Genomic DNA, 15,682 nt, shown 5'->3' with positions numbered 1-15,682 from the left:
GATTTGAACTCAGGTCTTCCTGACTCCAGGGCCAGTGCTCTATCCACTACGCCACCTAGCCGCCCCCCCCTTCTTCTGATGTGCCACCAGCCTAGTATAAGCATTCATCACCTTACGCTTAGACTATTGCAAAAGCCATTTGGTTGATCTTCCTGTCTCATCTGTCTCCACTTCAGTCCAGTATCTATTCAGCTATCAAGTTGATTTTCTTAAAGCAAAGATCTAACCATGTCACCCACCCTCCTCCATTCAATAAACTCCAGTGGCTCCCTACCACTTCCAAGATCAAATATACAATTCTCTCTTTGCATTCAAAACCCTTTACAACCTAGTCCCTTCTTACTTTTCTAGTCTTAATTCTTCCCTTCAGTGACAATGGTTTCATTGCTGTCCTATCTCCTGACTTCCAGGCATCTTTACTCTCTTTTGCCTGTCTAGAATATTCTTCCTCCTCATCTCCATCTCTTGGCTTCTCTGACTTCCTAAGTCCCAGCTAAATTCCTGTCTTCTACAAGAAGTATTTGCTGAGGAGCAGCTAGGTGGCACAGTGGATAGAGAACCGGCCCTGGAGTCAGGAGTACCTGAGTTCAAATCCGACCTCAGACACTTAACACTTACTAGCCGGATGACCCTGGGCAAGTCACTTAGCCCCAATTGCCTCACTAAAAAAAAAAAAAAAGAAGTATTTGCTAATCTCAACTCTAGTATTTCCCCCTTTTTTTGGTCATCTTCATTTTATCATTCATATATGTATGTAAGTATATATGTATGTATAAATATGTATATATATATATACACAAAATGGAACAGTGAATAGAGCACTGGACCTAGAGTCAGAAAGACCTGAGTTAAAATCTGGCTGCAGACACTAGCTATGTGACCCTGGGCAAGTCATTTAACCCAGTTTGCCTCAGTTTCCTCATCTATAAAATCTTATCTTTGCCAAGAAAACCCCAAATGGGGTCATGAAGAGTTGGACTCAACTGAACAACAACTATATATACTTATACATAAATATGTTGTAATATATGGTAATATATACACATGTATATATATATATATATTACTATCACCAACATATACATATATGCAAATAAGTACACATACTGTATACATTTAATTTCTATATAATTTTAAATATATACATGTGCCAACTATACATATATGCTTTAATATCTATATAACTATAATTCTAACATCTATGTATATATGTATATGTAGTTTATACATAATTGTTTGCATATTTTTTTCATTGGACCGTGACCTGCCTTTTGCCTTTCTTTGTATCCCCATTGCTAAGTGCCTGGTACACAATAGGCATTTAACTAAGTTCTTGGTTGGTTGGTTGTTTTTCTTTATTCTTGAAGACGATGAAATGATATTACAATGTTTGAGTCAAGGTACAAAGTGTCTGAAAGCAACTGATCAGACCAATACAATGTCTGAACGCTCTACCACAGGTTGGGCACAAATAGTCCATATGAACATTTAGAGTGGAGATGGCTCTAAATTTGAATATCTCACATTTCTTTTGAGCTAGTGCAATTCTTCACTCACATAGCATGGTGACTTCTTTGATGTGGGTACACTATGCTTTGTAGTCCTTTGCCAGCTTCTCCCATATCACACAATCAATTCCAGAGTTCTTCAGAGAGACTTTGAGAGTGTCCTTGTATCACTTCATATCACCTCAATGTGAGTACCTGCCTTGTGTGAGTTCTCCATTAAATAGTTTAGCATCTGAAGAACAATGTGGCCAGCCCATCTGAATTGCTCTCTTTGAAGTAGAGTTTGACAGTTTAACTAGAGAAAGGATCCCAGTGTCTGGTACCTTATCTTGCCAGGTGATCTTCAGACTCTTCCTAGGACAATTCAAATGGAAGTGATTCAGTTTCCTGCCATGGCGCTGACACACTGTCCAGGTTTCATAGGCATACAACTTATTGACTGACTGACATTATTTCCCTTCACATATCCTATCTTTCAAACAGGGCCACTGACCATTCCCTGAACAGACTGAATTCTGTGCTATTCTTTTTTTTTTCTTGGCATGCCCTACCCCACAATCTTTGCTTGTTGAAATTTTTTTTTCTGTTTTCCAAATCCAGACTCTAAAATGAGCTCTCCCCACCTTTTCTTTTTCCAAAGCCCCACAAAGAAAATGTGCTGTCTCTACCTTTTACTATCATCCTTTATACCTTTCTTTTGAACTTTTCATGTTCTTTTGTATTACAATTTTTGGGTCTAGACCCAAATAAGATACTAGTATCTTCTTCTTTTGTTTGTTTGTTTTTGTTTTGTTTTGTGGGGCAATGAGGGTTAAGTGACTTGCCCAGGGTCACACAGCTAGTGTCAAGTGTCTGAGGACATATTTGAACTCAGGCCCTCCTGAATCCAGGGCCAGTGCTTTATCCACTGTGCCACCTAGCTGCCCAAGGTCTAGTATCTTCTTTACAAAAGTATAAGCTCCTCCAGGATAAGGACCATTTATCCAATCAGTAAGCGTTTATTAAGTGCTAAATGATAGGCATTGTGCTAAGTTCTAGAGATGTAAAAAACAGGCAAAAAATAGTCCCTACCCTTAAAGAGCTCACAGTTTAATTGGGGAGACAACATGTAAATGAGTAGGTGCAGAGAAGCTAGAATAGATGGAAAGTCTCTTGAGACAGGAAGGCATTAGCATTTTAGGAGGTGAGATTTCAACTGAGTCATGAAGGCAGCCATGGATATTAAGGGGCAGAAGTGGGGAGAAAAAGTATTTCAGGCATGGGGAATAGCCAATGCAAAGACATGGGCCAGGTTGGGGTGTGGGGTGAGGAGTGCTGTATGTGACAAACAGTAGGTAGACCACTGTGGCTCTTTGCCACATACAACACTCCTCCCTCTCTCCATATCAGTGCTGTTTTTCATTTTCCCAGGGTGGAAAAGAATTCCCCAAACTCCCAAAACAAAAAACCTCAAACAAAAACATATTTGTAGACATTTTTACTTCCATAAAATGTAATTGTGTTATTCTTTCTTTCTAGCTAAGTAATTTGAAACAAGTTACATTTATAGATGTGTCAGCAAATAAATTGTCCAGTATTCCCATATGTGTTCTCCGGATGTCAAATTTACAGTGGTTGGACATTAGCAGCAATCACCTAAATGATCTTCCACAAGATATAGACAGGTAGCTATATATAATAAGGTAACATATTTGATTTATTAAAAGTTTAACCAACTATGACCTTGAAGAAAACATGTAATAAATTATTTTTGAAAGAACAATTAATTTTAGGGATTCTTTTGGTTTCAGAAAAGAGTTTTGCTCCATGAGGTATTGGAAATAATTTCTGTTGTTCAGTTGTGTCTTCCTCTTTATGACCCTATTTGGGGTTTTCTTGGCAAAGGTACTAGAGTTATTTGGACCTTTCCTTCTCTAGCTTATTTTACAGATTAAAAAAAAAAAACGGGGGCAGCTAGGTGGTGCCATGGATAGAGCACTGGCCCTGGAGTCAGGAGGACCTGAGTTCAAATCTGGCCTCAGACACTTAACATTTACTAGCTGTGTGACCCTGGGCAAGTCACTTAACCCCAACTGCCTCACTAAAAACAAAAAACAAAAAACAAAAACCCAAAAAACCCCAAAACCCAACAAACCTGATGCTGAGGGTTAAAGTGAGTTGTCTAGGGTCACATAGCTAGTAAGTGTCTTAGGCCAATTTTGAACTCAAGAAGATGAGTCTTCCTGACTTCAGGCCTGGCTCTTTATCCACTGTGCTATCTAGCAGACCAGTGGTAATAATGTTATCTTTGAATCCGAGAGACATGGGTTGGAGTATCATCTGACTCTGACACTCATTAAGCATGTGTCACTGAGAAAATGATTTCACTTTCTGAACTGCTTTTTCCAATTGTAAATATTTGTATAATATTTGTACTGCTTACCTCATGAAATTCTTTTAAGAAAGGGCTTTGTATAATTCAAAGCCTATGCTGTGAAATATCATTTAATGTTAGTGATTAACTATCATTTTATGGATTCTTTGCTTTGGGTACTCTTTAACTCACTTAAGTCTTTAATTGGCACCTCATTGTACTATTACTTTTCTGTATTCAATTCCATTTAACAAGCACTTATCAAATAGCTACTATGTCCAAGGAATTACATTAAGTAAACATGAGATCAAGTGATGCTATATCAACCTATCTGCAATGAAATACCCATATCATTTATTTCCCCTTCCCTGTGCAAGTCTCTCCCTAATTTCAAAGTCATTCTTCAGATATGGATGGGAATATTAGAGAGAAATTAGAAATTTGATTTCAGCACTTCATAGGATCAAATATGGTTTGTTTAATCTGTTAATTCTTATTACTCACATCTTCTGTTGCTAAAGTATAAATAATTTCCACAATATCTATCAATCTAAAAGTGATCAGAGGCCACCTAGTTTAATCATCTGGTTTTAACAGATGAAGAAATAGAAGTGGTCCACCCAAGGTCTTGCAAGATTTGAACTGGAATCCTTTGATTTAAGAGCCATTCTTTCCCAGCTAACAAAGATGTGGTTATTTAGGGAAAAAACTGTTGGACTCAGAGATTAGAGACTGGTCTCATACTTAAGTTAAATGACGATGGATAACTAAGCTAAATTTTCTGAGCCTCACTTTTCTTATAGGAAAAATGGAATAAGGATTGGGCTTGTTATTGCACTCTGTTAAACAAACAAACTAACTAACAAACAACCTCCTCCTCCCAGGGCCAGGGTAACACCTTGTCTGCTACTTATTGGAACATTGAGAAGTTAAGCAACAAGCCCAAGGTCATGTAGCCAGTTTGTGTCTTGAAGCCAAGTCATGCTCACTCCAATGCTGGTTCTCTATCTACAGTCATGCTATCTTTCTCACTCCAAAGTGAAGCTTCTCAATAGGGTAGTTGTGAAAAAAGTACTATATCAATATTAAGTACTATATCAATGTGCTGCTGATGAAGAAATAAGATTATCAATATAATAGTTATCTATTAGTTACATCCCTCAATGGAGTGTAAGATCCTTGAAAGCAAGCAATGTTTCATATTTTTTTTGTTTATCTCCAATGCCTAGCACATAGTACATGCTTAATAAATGCATGTTGACTGACCTCAGACACTTAACACTTACTAGCTGTGTGACCCTGGGCAAGTCACTTAATCCCAATTGCCTCAAAAAAAAAAACAAAAAAAAATAAATGCATGTTGATTGATTGATTGAATTAAAAGAGAATTGGTTGGGGGCAGCTAGGTGGCACAGTGGATAAAACAAGCACTGGCCCTGGATTCAAGAGGACCTGAGTTCAAATCCAGCCTCAGACACTTGACACTTACTAGCTGTGTGTGACCCTGGGCAAGTCACTTAACCCTCATTGCCCCGAGAGAGAGAGAGAGAGAGAGAGAGAGAGAGAGAGAGAGAGAGAGAGAGAGAGAGAGAGAGAGAATTGGTTTTATCTGAGCTAACAGATTGTTAGATTCAGATGATTATCCAATAGCCATACATGTCTATACAAAATCCCAGTCCCCATTGGATTTTTCTACCAACAGTAGTTGATATAAAGTACTAACACAGGCTTATACTCAAGTGTCTTGTTTGCTGAAGTACTGTCTTTTCCTTCTTAGGCTGGAAGAACTTCAGACCTTCCTCTTACATAAAAACAAACTGACCTACCTTCCTAAGGCTTTGCTCAACTTAACAAAGCTCACCTTGTTAGTAGTCAGTGGGGAAGATTTGGTGGAGATTCCAACAGCTATTTGTGAATCAAGCACTTTAAAGTAAGTAGAAAAAAGAAAAAAAATTAACCTACAAATGAATTTAGACTGAAGATAAAATAAATGATAATCATGAAAAGAATATGGGAGGAAAAAAAACCCAGTCTTTTTTTGCTTTACTTAAGTGTACTCCCTTATAGAAACATTTGTACCTTTGGTTGGTCATTTCATATAACAATGTGATGAGAATAAGATTTTGTTTTGTGCAGGTTTTTTTGATAGTATTTTATAGCACTTAAAGTTGTATGAAAGTTAGGAATACATTAAAATATAAAGCACAATGAAATCTAAATTACTCAAACTGCACTTGGGGAACTGGAGTCTTCTGGATAACTGCATATTTTGATTGCCTGTTACCCAGAAGGCCCTTTTATTAATACCTTGGTTTTTATTTAAATCTATTATATTGCCTAATAAGTTTATCATATGGAACATAATTTATACTTTTTGTATATATGTATTAAAGATTTTGAAAGTCCTTAAGAGTCCTAATCCTTAAGTTCAATTCCTTTGGTATACGATTGTAAAGGAGATAAGGACAAGTGGTTCTGTCACATTTTAAAAAACATAAAATTGTTAGAAAGCTTTTTCCTTGTTTATCTAAAAAACTAAGTCAAATGAAATTAACAATTATCCAAAAGTTCTGATTGAATGTTTTCCTGTATCATATATTTGACTATTTAAATCTTTCCATATAATGATGACATTAGACAAACTGTTGGGTATCTGTCTGTGTCGTGTACTCACCCACCTATCATTCATTTCAATATAAGCCTTACTTTGTACCCATCCTCTTAGCCTTCCTTTAATTTTAACAAATGAAGTGTAATACTTTATATTTATGGGGAAATTAGAATGCTTGAATGTTGGAATCCACCAAGGACTTAAGAGCTATCTTCTAGTCTTCTTAATTTTTCTCTCTTCCTTTCTACTTCCTTCACTTTTTCCTCTTCCTCTATTTCAGAGGAAATTTCAGATTCAAATTTTCCATCACTGGGATATGGGCATTAGAGTGAGAAGCATGATGATGGAATAGAATGGAGTTTGGGGCTTTGCAGACTAGTGCAGTACTGGAAATGAGAGAACAGCAATAGGGGAAGGAGAGAAGGGCTGAAAGGTATTTACTTTCCCCCTTTTTCTTTCCTTTTCCTCTCTACCAACAAGCTCTGTCACTAGGCTCTTGCTGTCTACCAGTGCTGGGATGTGATGAAAACAAAGACAAGAGATTGGGGTAGGGAGGGAAGATAGGGACCTTTTGAGTATGCCATTCAGCTGTGAGGGAGGAGGGAAAGGGAAAAAATGGAGAAAGCGAAGGAACTCCCAAAGTGAAGCAACAAAAAAGAAAGGGGATTCCGTTTAATCACCAGTCCCCAAATTGTAGGATACTGTGCTCAAGTGGGTTAATAGTCACTACTAAGGTAGGAACAGGCCATATACGTGACTTTAAAGAAAAAAATGAAGTTATATATTAAAAAGTTGAAAGAAAATACTATTTTTTATATCTTTTGTAAAAGATTTGTAAGCCTCATGGATAACCCAATTGGCAAAACCAACTATCAAGACAGTGAAGAAATGACAGGAAGTGAGCAAGATCGTCAGCATTTTGAAAAGGAGTTTATGAAAGCATACATCGAAGATCTAAAAGAAAGAGGTACACATATTTAACTTTGGACATGCTTTGTTGTCTTTTATTTATTAAGTAGCCAGCCATAAGCTTAACACAAGGTATACAATTGTTTAAGAATACCTCATATAAGAAAATTAACATATACATAAATTATAGTGAGTTGTGTGTGATGAGATTCAATTTTTAAAAGGTATTTTTTTGAACAAATTGACAAACAAGTGCCTACTCTAAGGATATAAAGGATGTAGCATTGAGTCTTGACATAGTGGTCACTTAAGAAGTAGATAGAATGGTTTAACAAGTAAAGCACTTAAAAAGTTATCTTACAAAAGGAATCATAGACCTAGAGCTGAAAGGGACCTCAGATGCCTTCAGTTCCAAATTCCATATTTTATATATAAAGAAATTGAGGACCATGTTGGTAAACTGAGATGCTTAAGGTCACTAAGTAAGAATCAGAAGCAACATCAGGTCCTCTATCATTTTCAGTCAGTCCCCTTAGGATTATCTCCCTTTGTTCTCACCTTCCTTTAAAAATCAAATTTCTCTAATGAATTTAAGTGGTCATTAATTATTTGGCAGAGGGATTGGTACAGCTGAGAAACATAAAGGTAATTGAAAATGAATTATTAATGATTATAATGTGCATTTATGTAGTTTTTAAAGGTTTAAACAGTATTTTCCTCACAAGAATTCTCTCAAATAAGTAATGGAAGTAGTTTTATCTACTTTTGCAGTTAAAAAAACACACCTAAGACTTACAGAAAAGAGGTGACTTATCAAAAAAAAGTCACATAATGAATTGATATTAGAGAGGTTGATATTAATAGAGATTCACAGTTAAGTTCTGACTGGGGTACAATGAACCCTTACTAAACACTTTTTGATTGATTAATTTTACTTCCCAAAGTGTACTGTTTAAGGTTCCATGAGTTCTTTTATCATAATCCCTCCCATCTATATGACCCTTTTCAGACCCAAACTATACCAATCACTCACATACTGCATTCCTCTATTAAAGTTCTTAGGGAACTGGGAATGTATCTTGGATCACAAGGGCCTGGAACATAGTAAGCACTTAATAAATGCTTTTTTTGATTGATTGAGTTGTAAGGGATTTCAGAGAGGCTTAATCCAACATGTGCCTGAGTAGAAGTCTTTGCAAGATCTCCTGAATACACCCACTTATCTTTAACACATTTACCACTCCAATTCAGACCCTCATCACTTAGAGCCTTGATTATTATAAGAGTCTGCTGGTGGATCTACCTACCTTAAGTCCTTCCTTACTCCAATATATTTTCCATTCACTCACTAAAATGATTTTCCTAAAATACAAATATGACCATGCTACTTCCCTTCTCAATAAATTTCAGTGGCTTCCTATTGTCACTAGGAGCAAATACAAAATACTCTGTTTGGCATTCAAAGCCTTTTACAACCTATCCCCTTCCTACATTCGCAGAGCTTGTACACATACTCTTTTAACCCAATGGTACTGGTTTCCTGGCTCTTCCATAAATAAGACACTCCATCTCTTGGCTCTGAGCATTTTCTCTGGCTTTCCCCTATGCCAGGAATACTCTCTCTTCCCCACTCTGACTACTGACCTCCCTAGCTTTCTTTAAGTCCCAACTAAAATCCTATGCCTTACAGGAAGCCTTCCACCATACCTCTTAATTCCAGTACCTTCCCTCTCCTAATTACTTCCTATTTATCTTGTATATAGCTTGTTTTGTATGTATCTGTTTATGTGTTGTCTTCCCCATTAGATTGTAAACTCCTTGAGGGAATTGTCTTTTGCCTCTTTTTTATCCCCAGAGCTTAGCACAGTATCTGGCACAGAGTAGACATGGTATAATTTTTTTAAAAAATATTTTAAATTAATTTTATTATTTATTTTTAATATTCTTTACAATTTTTTCAAGTCTCAAATTCTCTCCCTCCCTCCTATTAAGAAGCCAAGAAGTGAGATATCAATTACAAAAATATCTGTATTATGTTGCAAGAAAGCAAGAAAAATGAAATTTAAAAATATGCTTCATTCTGCACTCAGATTCCATCCATTCTTTCTCTAGAGGTATAAAGCATTTTTTATTTTAAGTCCTTTGGAATTGTCTTGGATCATTGTATTGATCAGGATAGCTAAGTCATTCACAGTTGATTATCATATAATATTGCTGTTACTATGTATATATGTATATATATACATATATGTATATATACATATATGTATATATGTATATATGCTCATTTCACTTTCAATTAGCTCATATATGTATTTCCACATTTTTCTGAGAGGATCCTCCTCATCACTTCTTACAGAACAAAAATATTTCATCATGATCACATACCACAATTTGTTTAGCTATTCCCCAAGTGATGGACATCTCCTTAATTTCTAATTCTTTGTCCCCCAAAAAGAGCTAGTATAAATATTTTTGCACATATAGGGCCTTTTCCTTTTTCTTTGATTTTTTTTTTGGGTACAAACCCCTCTCTAACCCCCATACACATATACATACATCTGTAGGTCAGGATAGAAATCCCCAGTGCATTTTGACTCAAGGGCTAAAGGGGCTGTGACTGGTATCTCAAAGGACAATCTCCTTCTCCATCACCCGAATAGAGAGGGAGGAAGTGAAATCTTTGTTTTGTTTTGTTTTGTTTTTTTTTTGTTTTGTGGGGCAATGGGGGTTAAGTGACTTGCCCAGGGTCACACAGCTAGTGTCAAGTGTCTGAGGCTGGATTTGAACTCAGGTCCTCCTGAATCCAAGGCCAGTGCTTTATCCACTGCGCCACCTAGCTGCCCCTGTGAAATCTTAATAGAGGTGAGAATTGAGCAAGTTTCCTAATGGGAGGACACCAGAATCACTAGGACCTTCTGGGGACAAGCTTCAGGAACCCCAGCTGAGGGGAAGAGTGCTTCCATACTTGTGTAAAGGGGGCCAGAAGAGGACACCCACCCCTTCCAAAGCCCAGTTTTTCAAGTGATGTTAGCTGCATGAGTGAGGGAGAGTAGAAGTCCCTGGAACTCTGATGTCAGCACTGTGTGATTAAGGCTGAATGCAAGCCAGATGGAGAAGCCATGATTATGTAATTCTGATTGTTGGGGATTATACTAAAGCAGGAGGGAGAGAAAGAGAAATGATTTCAGTAGACTACAGGATTGTCCTGAACTTTCAACATGTTTAAAGTAGTGGAATATTATAATTCACAAAGTGCTTCACTCACTAAAACCCTGTGTTGAAAAGTGTGCAAATATTGCTATCCACATTTTGCAGATGAAGAAATTTAGTTAAATAACTTGTTCATAGTCACATAGTTGGTAAATAGCAAAACAGGGATAAGAACCGAGATCCAGTGCTCTTCCCTAGTCTATAATTGTCCCTCATTCATGTCCATAGGGATGTATGATCCCTTGTAAGGCAATAAAGAAAGAAAGAAACAAAGAAAGAAAGAAACAAACAAACAAATAAATAAATGAATAAATAAATAAGTAAATAAACAAACCAACCAACCCACTGGACAATGTCACTTCTCACAAAGAATGTTTCTATATGATTTATAACCTTTTGAAGTTACAAATGATAAAAATGTTATAGATACCTAGCCTGAGGTTATTAGTCATATTCAGCAATTTCTATAAAGTTGAGTTTTTTAAAAAAGGTCATTTATTAGAATCTTTCAAAGCTTTTAGAATTAAGAGAAAGAAAAATTCTCTTTTGTTCATATGAATCTTTAAGCTTAAAAAAATTAGGTTAGACTCCATGACCTCTAAATTCTCTTCTAACTCTCAATCTATTTTCCTATGATGGATTGGAAATCATCTATTTATTTCTGTAGTCCATAAAAGTGAATGGCTTGCTCTTTCTTGGACTCCTTTACCTGCAGAATTCAAACCAGAACACAGTATTATTAACCTGTATCTGGGGCTAGGCATACTGAGGAGTGTCCATGTGAAACTTCCTCACACACAGGGAGAGTTAATGTTGAATTGTAGCAGAAGAACACAACAAACTACATATGGTTGGCCATGTGGTCTGAGAGGGGAGTTCCTGGATCTCCAATCTCTGTCTATCTTCTGCCTTTCTGTTTTCAGAGAGACTAGAGACTAGAGTGAATTATCCTAGATCAACAGCTGTTAGTTAGCAGGTCACTGAGGAATTTCCTGAAGAAGCACATGACAGAAATAGACACGTACCAGCTCACTTTATCCAAGGAGGGAATCACAGCTTTGGGAGTTGTCTCATAGGTGATAATGTGCCAGAGTTTGACACTTTGGACACTTGACCTTCTAGAGAAAGGAGGGAATTTCTTGATACAGTATACTCTAAGGAGAAGAAAGATTAGCTAAAGAGCAGAGCCAGTAAAAGGAAATATAATGCAGTTCCAATGGGAAGGAGATTAGTGAATAAGGGAACAACATATGGGACTACATAGGGATGAGGGATTCCCTAGAATATCAGAGGGTTGTCCTCTTAGGAACAAAACTTGTAATTCCCTTCTGGGTATTTTGGTATCTAGTTATGGGCACATGAGAGTCCTTTGCATTTTATTTATTTCCTATGGAATAGGCTGTCCTGTAATACATGCTTTGTTACCTTTACTATTTGTATGGGAGAAACTATTTTATTACCAATATTTGGGAAGATCTACACATGATCTATACTAGGAAAAAACAGGAGTTTGCTTGTGAATATTTAATAATCAGCTCTCTGGGAAAAAACAAAAATATTATGCATGACATTTTAAAGTTTAATCTGCCTTAACATTTTCTCTATCACTTTCTTAAGTCTAGACAATCAACAAAACTATAAATGAAGCCCAGATTTTTCTCTTCCTGATTTCTGAAATGTAAATGCTCACACTTAAAAAACAATTAACAATTGGCTCTCATAAACTAGTACAAGTTGGCTTCAGCATTCCATTGGATTGCACACATAAGCATGCAACTGAAATAATAGAACTGATAATTTAAAAAAAAAATTTTTTTTTTTGGCGAGGCAATGAGGGTTAAGTGACTTGCCCAGGGTCACACAGCTAGTAAGTGTCAAGTGTCTGAGGCTGGATTTGAACTCAGGTTCTCCTGAATCCAAGGCCAGTGCTTTATCCACTGTGCCACCTAGCTGCCCCAGAACCAATAATTTTTAAAACATTCTCTACATTTTCTGTCATTTTCTTCATGTGAAGATTTGAATCCTTTTTTTTCTCTCTCTTGCCTCAATACAATATTCTAGACTTACAAAAAGAGATCAGGGGAAAATGTAATAATAATAACTCACATGTATAGAGCATTATATGGGTTACAGACTGTTTGCCTCATAATCCAGTGAGAATTCTCTTGGGGAAACAGATAACAGTCAGTAGAGTTGATTTTATCATGACTTTAAAGGTAAAAGAAACCTCATTTCATGGGACATTTGGCCATCTCATATTTCGGTGCTACTGAGAACACATGACTCAGTCCATTGACAGGCTAAGTTGCAGGGGCAAAATGCTATTTAAAAGAGATAATTCCTTATAAATAAGGAGACAGAAATATTACAAGAGAGCTAATTTTAATTTATTCAAAAATTCAATGAAAGTTTAATTCAAAGAAGACACTGCTCTTACTGTTCCTAGTGATGCAGCAGGATAGCAAAGACCTCACAGAAAAGTCACAGTCTTTTAGCATTTGAAGGGTTGTCGGATGGAAGATGAATTAACGTTCTTCCCCTTGGCTTAAGGGAGTGCAGAATGAGGAGCAACAGATGGAAGTTGTGAAGTAGGAAATTTAGGCTTGATGTTAGGAAAAAGCTTCTTAACAATTAGAGCTGTCTAAAAGTGTAATGGATTGCTGTAGGAGGTTGTAGGTTTCCTCTCAGTGTATGTATTCAAGAAGTCTAGAAGACCACTGGGTGAGAATGATATAATGGGAATTCCATTTGGGTAGGCATTGGACTAGATGACTGCTGAGATCCCATCCAAGTCTTAAATTCTCTTATTCTGTGATACAGTACAACTCAGATTGCAGCCTCTAAGCAAAATTTATCATCAACAACAAATAGGAGATTGGGGGCAGCTAGGTGGCACAGTGTATAAAACACTGGCCCTGGATTCAGGAGGACCTGAGTTCAAATCTGGCCTCAGACACTTGCCACTTACTAGCTGTGTGACCCTGGGCAAGTCACTTAACCCCAATTGCCTCACCAAAAAACCCCCAAAAAACAAAAAACAAATAGGAGAACTCTCTAGGTAACAAACGTATTTATAAACAACGTTGTGGCATACATAGGATCATAGCAGACTCTGTAAAAAAGTAATAGGAAAGGATCTTTTCCCACAAAAGGATGAAGAAGAGGCATGCAAATGAGATAATATAAGCTAGCTGCAGTTGACCAAATATTGGTGTTCACTAAATGCTATGGAGTATCAACAGAGGAATGATTAATATGGAACAAATTTAGTGAGGGAAAACTTCTTACAAGAGGTAAGTAGATTAAGTGATAGGCATTGATGGCACAGAGGAAGAATAGGGACATTCTGACTAGAGGGAAAATATAGGCAAAATCATGAAAGCATGAGTGAGTAATAAACCTCTAAGGGATCATAAGAAACTTGACCTTGTTGAAGCAGAGGGACCGTTATGATATCGGACTCTTGTTGGAGGGCCTTGAAGGCTAGGATGAGGAGTTTGGGTTTAACTTAGTAGTTGATAAAATGCTGAAATAGAGTCATGAGCAAAGAAAAAAAAATTCAAAAAGATTGTACTGTCGCTTATATAGAAGATAGATTAGAATAATAGACCATGTTCCACTGTAACAATACAGGAGTCTAGGCTAGGGAATAGTGAAAAATATCAGATTTGAGAACTGATAGGACCTGGTAGATTATTGACATGGGTGAAGGGCAAGGAAAATGCAAGTAGCTGTTAGGTGATACAGAGAACTGAGGGTTGTACTTGGAATGAATGAAGAGGAACTGAATCTGAATCTTGCCTCAGTTGCATGCTAGCAGTATGATTCTGGGCAAGTCATTTAATGCTCTCAGTATCAATTTGGTCATTTATAAATGAGGATAATAACAACAACTATCTCATAGGATTGTTTTAAGGATCAAATGAGATAATATATGTAAAGAGCTTATGTCACCACATAAATGCTAGCCATTATTGTTGAGTGGCAATTGTCCATGTAAACATGCCAATAATGTAAATAGTTTGGATAATTCTGTCATTAAAATAATCTTTGTAGGGGCAGCTAGGTGGTGCAGTGGATAGAGCACCGGCCCCGGATTCAGGAGGACCTGAGTTCAAATCTGGCCTCAGATACTTAACAATTACTAGCTGTGTGACCCTGGGCAAGTCACTTAACCCAATTGCCTCACCAAAAAAAAAATCTTTGTAAGTCATGTAAGTTTTTGTTTTTAGTTCTAATTGACTGGATCAACATTAGTTCTCTTTAGGGGTGTACTGTTTAATAAGTGTTGAATAATCGACTCTGGTTTTAAAAAAATGCAGGGCACACTTTTAAGTTGAATCTGCAATATTAACATTTTCTCCATCATTTTAGGTCTAGAAAAAATAAATCAAGCCTTGATTTATAGGATTTGTTGATTTGCAAGGTATAAATAATCACATGGAAAATTTAACAATCAGTTCTCAGCCAATTTTAGTTGACTCCAGCATACTCCCTGGCTCTAGTTCAATCTTTTCAGTAAAGAAAGACCTAATCTCCATTTTGCTCAAAACCTAAACACAAAGGAAGAGCTTGTTAGTCTACTATAGAATTTAAAAGCCCAAAGAGTCATCAGACATCATCCTAGAAAGTCTGTATGGGGTGAGTGGATAGAACATGTCTTAGTAGGCCTCCCTTTCTCCCTCCACCCATTTTTCATATGCTGGGGAAACTGTAGATATTCTTTATCACCTCCCTCTTTTCTACTTGATAATGTCAAAATCTCCCTCTCTGATAATGAGGTAGTCCATCTCCTTGCCAAGGTGAACTGCTCTACATTTGCCCTTGATCCAATTTCCTCTCACCATATCTATGAGATTGCCCCCTTAATCATTCTATTTCTCACTCTCTAATATTCAGCCAATACAGCTGCCTCAACATGGACAAACTACCCAGTTCTCTCACCTCTATTCCAGGAAGAATCCAGAAATTCACACTGTACTTATTATTGATGAAGAAATTGAAGGGAAAACTACAGTGACTTCTTTTACCTCAAAACTACCAATAGTCCCTGGGGAATAGAAAAGATGCTAGCATAGGAAAATAAAC

The 15,682-nt window shown here is 36.8% G+C and overlaps 1 protein-coding gene across 1 annotated transcript in view; it reads left to right on the top strand.

Annotated features, from left to right (window-relative positions):
* The window catches only part of LRRC2 (leucine rich repeat containing 2), a 188,351-nt gene that overhangs the window by 161,892 nt on the left and 10,777 nt on the right, over positions 1–15,682 (top strand). Inside the window, exons 6-8 of the mRNA XM_043979266.1 lie at positions 3,027–3,172; positions 5,639–5,791; positions 7,303–7,439. Coding sequence (XP_043835201.1) covers positions 3,027–3,172; positions 5,639–5,791; positions 7,303–7,439 — 436 coding nt within the window. The remainder of the gene's footprint in view (positions 1–3,026; positions 3,173–5,638; positions 5,792–7,302; positions 7,440–15,682) is intronic.

Source organism: Dromiciops gliroides, chromosome 1 (genome assembly GCF_019393635.1).
Source record: "Dromiciops gliroides isolate mDroGli1 chromosome 1, mDroGli1.pri, whole genome shotgun sequence".
Classification (NCBI taxonomy): Eukaryota; Metazoa; Chordata; class Mammalia; order Microbiotheria; family Microbiotheriidae; genus Dromiciops; species Dromiciops gliroides.
The sequence above is the reverse complement of the archived record's forward strand: the minus strand, read 5'-3'. Positions and strand labels throughout refer to the sequence as shown.